The sequence below is a fragment of the Sinocyclocheilus grahami genome, unplaced genomic scaffold (assembly GCF_001515645.1).
Source record: "Sinocyclocheilus grahami isolate Dianchi unplaced genomic scaffold, SAMN03320097.WGS_v1.1 scaffold364.1, whole genome shotgun sequence".
Classification (NCBI taxonomy): domain Eukaryota; kingdom Metazoa; phylum Chordata; class Actinopteri; order Cypriniformes; family Cyprinidae; genus Sinocyclocheilus; species Sinocyclocheilus grahami.
Window position 1 is genome coordinate 921474 of NW_015505543.1, and position 7983 is coordinate 929456.

General features: G+C 36.9%; 1 protein-coding gene across 1 annotated transcript; it reads left to right on the top strand.

Moving 5' to 3' along the window:
* The first annotated feature begins 257 nt into the window (after positions 1-257).
* LOC107549175 (T-complex protein 1 subunit alpha) lies at positions 258-6608 on the top strand. The gene is made up of 7 exons (XM_016230167.1): positions 258-466; positions 550-676; positions 2602-2777; positions 2906-3029; positions 3875-4067; positions 5724-5887; positions 6171-6608. Exons 1-7 carry the CDS (start codon positions 307-309, stop codon positions 6382-6384), a joined length of 1158 nt encoding a protein of 385 aa, XP_016085653.1. The 5' UTR covers positions 258-306; the 3' UTR covers positions 6385-6608.
* The last annotated feature ends 1375 nt before the right edge of the window (positions 6609-7983 follow it).

Below are 7983 nucleotides of genomic sequence, written 5' to 3' on the forward strand. Positions count from 1 at the left end.
GCAGGCTCTATATACAAATTCTGCTTTTCTACTGCTTATTAGAGATTCTGCTTATTATTAAAAGTATTTTATAGTATATATTATTTTCTATATAATATTTTGCATTTAAATGCGTCTAAAATCATGTCACAACATCCAAAAAAAAAAAGTTAAGTGATTATAGTATTCAATAAGGCTGCATAAAGAGTCTGTTTAATTTCAGAGATTTAAACTGCATTAACAGAGTTTTGCAGACGTTGGCTAATCATTTGAAGTGAAAGTGTTGTTCCTTGACGTTCTGTCAGTGATTCAGATTTTTTTGCTAATATGGTGGTGGACGCTGCCCTGGCTGTGAAGTTTGTTGATGGGAAAGGTGTTGCTCGCTATCCCATCAACTCTGTGAATGTGCTGAAGGCTCACGGACGCAGCCAGAAAGAGAGTTTCCTCGTCAACGGATACGCACTTAACTGCACTGTCGGATCACAAGGTCTGTCCATGCGCATGCTTGTTTTTCACATTGCACAGTGTATGTTCGTATGCGTGTTTGTAACTGTTGTTTGTATTGTTTAGGAATGGTGAAGCGTGTGTCCAATGCCAAGATAGCCTGTCTGGACTTCAGCCTGCAGAAAACCAAGATGAAGCTGGGTGTTCAGGTGCTCATCAGCGATCCGGAGAAACTGGACCAAATCAGACAGAGGTGAGGTCATGTTACACACACAAAGAAATGTCCCATTTACATTGCTGCCACACATCTGTGGTGTGTGTAGTTATACGCGTGGGATAAAGCATTGTCTACCCAGAGCCTCTCTTACACGCAGATGCACGTGTCTGTGTTTTACCTTTGGGCTGTACAACATGTATCTTTATGTATACTACCAAAAGTTTGGGCTCAGTAGGATTTTTTTATTTTTGAGTAGAAGAAATAAATGTTTATTCAGAATGGTTTAAATTAAGTCACAGTAAAGACATTTATAATGTTACAAAAATATTTTATTTTTATAATATTTGCTGTTCATCAACGAATCCTAAAAATATGAAGCAGCACAACTGTTTTCAACATTGATAATAATCAGGAATGTTTCTTGAGCAGCAAATCAGCATATTATACTGATTTTTGAGTAGAAGAAATAAATGTTTATTCAGAATGGTTTAAATTAAGTCACAGTAAAGACATTTATATTATTAATATTTTATTTTTATAATATTTGCTGTTCATCAACGAATCCTAAAAATATGAAGCAGCACAACTGTTTTCAACATTGATAATAATCAGGAATGTTTCTTGAGCAGCAAATCAGCATATTATACTGATTTCTGAAGGATCGCGTGACACTGAAGACTGGAGGAATGATGCTGAAAACTGAAAAAAGTTATTTTAAATTGTAGTGTTTTTGTTTTTTTGGGACCAAAGTTTGACTTACTGAAGCAAAATACAAGTAAACGGAACTAAAATATAAAAAAAACTTTAATTAATTTTATTGCAGCTAGTTGCCAAGGCTAAAACTTCATTTGAACTATAATTTAAACTAACCAAAATTGAAAAGGAAATTAAAAATAAAAACTATAGATACATTGAAAATTACTACTAAACTAATTTGAATAAAAAAAATTAAACCAATAACTAAGTTTTTTTTTCTTTTCCACTGCTTGATTTGATATATCAGACCAAGTTAGTATTTACGCTATGAATGCATTATGCTCACTTGACTTTCTGTATGTGGTTTTAGTAATTTGAGTACAATTTTTTTGGACCCTTTTTATGTCTGTATTTGGCACCGATCTCTTATAAACAACATCTGAGGTGAACCTGTTACACGTGAGCTTCATATGAAGTAATTGGAACCGCTTGTATAATTTATTTTTACCTCCTGACGTTGACATGATCATTTTCAGAAGGGCAGAAGTGTTTTTTTTTTTGTTTTTTTTACACTTAACACTTTATTGCAGCTAGTTGCCAAGGCTAAAACTTCATTTGAACTATAATTTAAACTTTATAGTTCAAATAAAATTTAACCAAAATTGAAAAGGAAATTTAAAATAAAAACTATAGATACATTGAAAATTACTACTAAATTAATTTTAATAAAAAAAATTAAACCAATAACTACATTTTTTTTCTTTTCCACTGCTTGATTTGATATATCAGACCAAGTTAGTATTTACGCTATGAATGCATTATGCTCACTTGACTTTCTGTATGTGGTTTTAGTAATTTGAGTACAATTTTTTTGGACCCTTTTTATGTCTGTATTTGGCACCGATCTCTTATAAACAACATCTGAGGTGAACCTGTTACACGTGAGCTTCATATGAAGTAATTGGAACCGCTTGTATAATTTATTTTTACCTCCTGACGTTGACATGATCATTTTCAGAAGGGCAGAAGTGTTTTTTTTTTTGTTTTTTTTACACTTAACACTTTATTAAGCATATTTTCCTACTTTATTTAAAACGTAATTACCTTATTCGACTTTTTATTTTTGGCTGTTTGTATGCCAACAAGTGTCCTCTCTCTCAATTTTTTCTTTTTGCATTATTAGGAGTTTTGATGTCTTGAGCTGTGACTATAATTGGTCAATCATGTTCATCCGTTCTGATGATCTTTCTGGATTTGTTTCTCAGGGAATCAGACATCACGAAGGAGCGCATTCAGAAGATCCTGGCATCAGGAGCGAATGTGATTCTGACCACAGGAGGCATTGATGACATGTGTCTGAAATACTTTGTGGATGTAGGAGCCATGGCTGTGAGGAGGGTGCTCAAGAGGGACCTCAAGCGCATCGCCAAAGCAACTGGGGGTCAGCTGACTGCACTTGCACTTCAGTCTTAGCTTAGAAGATCTAGACCTTCTGTTCTTGGAAAACAGAGGTCATTTATTCTCTTTGTCTTAGTTTTGATGAACACTGTTTTGATTTTTCCCCCGTAGCCACTGTGTGCTCATCTCTGTCTAACCTGGAGGGAGAGGAGACGTTTGAGGTGGCCATGCTGGGTCAGGCAGAGGAGGTGGTGCAGGACCGAGTGTGCGACGACGAGCTCATCCTCATCAAGAAGTGAGAGCATCTTCCTTTTCCCTCAACAAAACCTGTAGGATCGAATTTATGCCTGATATTACCTACATTCTGAGGATCAGCGATTAGGATGTCTGCACATCACATCCTCCAAAGATTTAGCCTCATCACACGGCCTGTATAATGAAACTGGCTCATTAAATCAGCTCTGGTTCCTTTTAATCACTACCTCGTACTTCGATTGAAAGCTCCAGAGCTCATACGCACCCAAAATCCTGCATTTTTCTGAATAATATGTATGTCTCGTGTTAAAGAGGAGACATTAAACACATTATCTACTGTGTTTTCTGGGAAGTAAGTTGCACATGGTCAAAATTGCATTGGTGAGTGAAAAACAAATATTTGTTTAAAGTGTTTTATTACATTTAGAAACGTAAAATGCGCTAAGAATCATGAAATATGCTAGAATCATGTATTTTGATTCCCCTTGCTCCACAAAAATCCTTCAAATTGATTTGTATTCAGAAGAAAAAAAAAGAGAATGAAAAACGAATTAATATTAACACTTAAAACATCAAGCCTAAACAAATGTAACCGGTGTGTGGGGAAATGTGCTGTACAAATAAACTTGATTACCTTGCCTAAGAAGTACAAACCGTGTTAAACACGAGGAGAGATAAAAAATTTCTGTATGATTTGAACTGATTTAATCTAATTTGCCAACAACTGATAAAAATGATTTTTTTTTTTTAAACGACTTGCATTCGAAAAAAACTGCTGCTATTGCTGTGAACTGCATGGGACCTTGAGCAGTGTTTTCCATTGGAAACACATTTGAAAATCACGTTTTAGTATTTTTTTTTAATGCCGTTTTCTCTGTCTCTCAGCACGAAGGCACGCACATCTGCCTCTCTCGTCTTGCGTGGGGCGAATGATTTCATGTGTGATGAAATGGAGCGCTCTCTGCATGATGCCCTGTGTGTGGTGAAGAGGGTGCTGGAGTCCAAGTCTGTGGTACCAGGAGGTGGCGCTGTAGAGGCTGCGCTGTCCATTTATCTGGAGAACTATGCTACAAGCATGGTGAGGACCCTGTTTCACAGCTGCTGGGATCTTTTTCTTGATGTCTTGTTTGTATGACAGTTAAATTATAGCTGATGTATAAATGCACAAATTAGTGAAGATAGATAGGCTTTTATTGTAATGTTAGTGTTAAGACCAGTTTTATATATATTTCTGCATTGTTTGTAATTGGATGTATGCACACTCCCATTATAATTGCTGCCGTGCCTGTTTGATGGCTTGTGCAGTTATACGCGTGGGAGACAGTGAGAGTCCTGAGTGGGGAAAGGGACAGATAAACAGCTCTGCTGACAGCTGCTTCCATCCTGCTCGGAACAAACATGCCTCATTTATCATTGAGACGCATTAACCCTCACTAGGCCTGCAGTGTGAACTGTTACAGACAATTCAGATAGCAGTTCATGATTATAGGTTTGTAGTGATTTACCTTAGCTTTCTACTTCTGAGGTCCATGAATCTAGACATCAGCGTGATTTCAGCTGTAGCCTATTTTTTTTAAGAGGGAAACATGAGTTATACAGTCCTAAAAAGTTCCAATTAGGATGGCCTGTGTTGCCACAGAAACAGGAATTGTAGCAGAGTCGGTTTGAATATTTCTGTAACTTGAAATCATTTCATGCCTATAACGTAATAGGCCCGTCAAAATAGCTGAAAAACTAAATTCGAATTTTGTACTTAAATATTATCAATATTTGAGTTATATTTGAATTTAAAAGGCATGATTTCAGTTGGGGGGGGGTGGTAAAAAGCTTTTGGCTTCTCTCCTGAGGCCACAAGAGGGCGTATCGAACAAAATATTACTAATGCACGTTTCTTCAAAGCAATAAAATAACATGACTATCTTTGAAAAAGTGCATAATGTTTAAATTAATGTTTGTAAACCATATATAATTAAGTTGCTTAATTAGAAATAAAAACAGCATCATGTATGTATGAATAGTTTAATACCAAGGACAGAAAACCAATCACAAGTACTTTTTCATTTAAAAACTTGAGATGCCGTAGGATGGGAAAAACCGGCATAAAGTCTGGAGACATGTTTTTTAAAAGTTGCATTAATTTTACATGGCATTCTAAACATGCTCTTGTGTGAGACGCGTGTGCAACGGTGATAGATGTCCCTCTAGAAAATGTGATATGTGTTCTGTGTGAACGGCTTGGTTTCAGTTTTGATGTGAACAACAACAACTCCGCATTGAGGTTCTCTTTTTTCGCAAAATTTTGAATGAATATCACCGCAGCGCCACATCCCGTGGGTTCAACTATAGGCTGGGATACGTGGGATAGGCTATGAAAAACATTTACATCGTCATCGCATCTCGCGCACCACTGATAAGGCTGCCTGACACACACCTAAAATTCGAATGAAACGTTTTGGTATTCGAATGTGGATTTTGTTTAAATTCGACGAATATTCAGAATTACATTTTTTATTTTTATTTTTTTTTACAGCCCTATAACGTAACACATTTTATATTGTATTTTACAAAGTTTTGTGTTTTTTAGATCTGCTTAGTTTGGTTCTTAGCTCTTACTGAATTTCATACTGAGAAAATGAATAGGGAATAAATGGAAAAATGTTCTTTAATATACAGCAGTTGTGCTTTTTAATTTGTGTATGAATGAACTATTAAAATGGTTCTGTGTTTGACCTAGGGTTCCCGTGAGCAGCTGGCTATTGCAGAGTTTGCTCGCTCTCTGCTCGTCATTCCTAAAACTCTGGCAGTCAACGCCGCACAAGACTCCACTGACCTGGTGGCCAAACTCAGAGCCTTCCACAATGAGGCTCAGGTCAACCCTGAACGCAAGAACCTCAAATGGTTAGTGTTGCTCTCTTCTCATCACACAGGGAAGCTGTTCAGCTCTTAGAAATATGACTGCACTGACAGACCGCAGACAAACATACAATCAGGAGTAAAAGCTCTGGTGTTTAAGAAGTAAGGTTTTGATTTACTTCCCTAAAATGTCCTTAGAATTGATTTGGTAGATGAATGGGATTTGTGCAGACAATCTGGAAGCAATGTGGCCTATTATGGATTAAGCTGAGAGCCAATGCAGTTTTGATTACTCGGTTTAAACCTGTTTTTGTGTGCGTGCTGTTAGGATCGGGTTGGACCTGGTGAATGGAAAGCCAAGAGACAACAAGCAGGCGGGAGTGTATGAACCCACGATGGTTAAAACCAAGAGTCTGAAGTTCGCCACAGAGGCAGCCATCACCATCCTTCGAATCGATGACCTTATCAAGCTCTTCCCTGACCAGAAAGAGGGCGGGCCCTCCTACCAGGATGCTGTCCAATCAGGATCTCTGGAGGGATAAAGTCCAGCTGCATCAAATCTTTCATTGGCCGGTTCTGGTGTCGCTCCGCTCCGCTCAGCTTTTGTATTTATTTTTGGATCCATCGGATGAGCTGTTAGTGTAGAATGTGCACTTTGATAGCGTTACTTATGTTTTGCTATTAGAATGACTGTTGGTCATGTGTAATGTAACAAATGTTCCTTTTTCTGTCATTTCAAAGACAATAAACCAGAATGGTGTAGAAATCTTGTTTCTGGTGTTTTGTGAAAGAAACTATATAAAAAAAAAAACTTGGTATTATACAAAGAGTTGAACTCCTATATGTACTAAAAAATTTAAGTACTTTTGTAATTTTATATTTTAACTCCATTGACTTTTCTAGGCAAATGCATTCAATATTAAATAAATACAAATGTTGTTAGACCCAGCAATCACCCCTTGAATGTCTAAGCTACTACATAGTGATTTATACTGCCAGGCTTCAAAAAGCGTAATAGTCCATATCGCTTGTGCACCTTGTTCTTATTGTAAGCAAATAATCCTCCCATTTCTTTTCAGAGGTAGTATGAATCACCATGTACTTTTCTTGTATGGAAAGCGGGCTCTTCATGCAGCTGGTGATATTTTTCATATTTGGGTGAACTCCTCAAGAACTTAAACAAAAATACTGAATGTCAAGCTGTTTTGTTTTTCAGTAGTTAACTACTTGGCCTCAGCTGGTGACATTTGGCTTTTTAACACAAACATGGCCTGAACATGACATTACAAAAAGGCTACAGTCTGAAATTTTGGCAATGAAAACAAAAATAAATATACAGCATCCAAATTCATCGTTAAAACTGCATTTTCTGTACAGCTGCTGTGGATTTTCAGTTGGGTCACAAACATGAGCAGTTTGCGTCTAGACCGTCCCAGCAGTCTTGAGGACTCATTGACCTTCTTTAGGCCAGCTTACACGACTCCTCTGTTCTGCCAGCAGTTACTGCGTGCATCCCAGTGTTGAGCGCGTGAAGGCGGATCGCCTGAAGAACGACACAGCTCTCTGTGGCAAGCACACCCACGCCGTGTAAACGAGGCTACATGCATGGGTTAAAGCGGTTACATCCCGAGCTGAGATAGTATTACCAGAGTACGTTTATTTCTTTGAAATAGGCTACATATCATTATTACTACAGTTCATGGTATGAATTCATAAAGCGTGTGTTATTTTGTTAAGGCTATATTGTTACCCTGACAATGTTAGGCTATTTCTGCATCTAGCTATGTGTGAAATATGGACACTTGTGAACTTTTTTTTTAAAAATGCACTCACAGAACATACTTTTTACACTCTCTCCATACTGTTAACATGTCTAGCAGTTGATATGCATCATGCATTGTCATGTTTTTCTGAAATTAATGAGCATTTCCAGCACATCTCAAATGATGTATTGTTTAAAAAATATATATATATATATATATTGAAGATGAAGATGACTGCCTTTTTTTTTTTTTTTTGGTTGGTTGGTTGGTTGAAAGCTGAAAAATTATGGCATTCTAAAGATTTTAAGACAATTTTATTTGCCAAAATTACAACTTGATTGAAAATGACACTCTGAGAAGAAATCCTTTATATATCCT

Excerpts from the sequence above, each read along its gene's own strand:
- LOC107549175 (XM_016230167.1), top strand. The coding sequence starts at position 307 with ATGGTGGTGGACGCTGCCCTGGCTGTGAAGTTTGTTGATGGGAAAGGT. Across the intron at positions 677-2,601 it reads CTGGACCAAATCAGACAGAG|GGAATCAGACATCACGAAGG; the intron begins GTGAGGTCATGT and ends TTTGTTTCTCAG. Across the intron at positions 2,778-2,905 it reads CATCGCCAAAGCAACTGGGG|CCACTGTGTGCTCATCTCTG; the intron begins GTCAGCTGACTG and ends TTTCCCCCGTAG.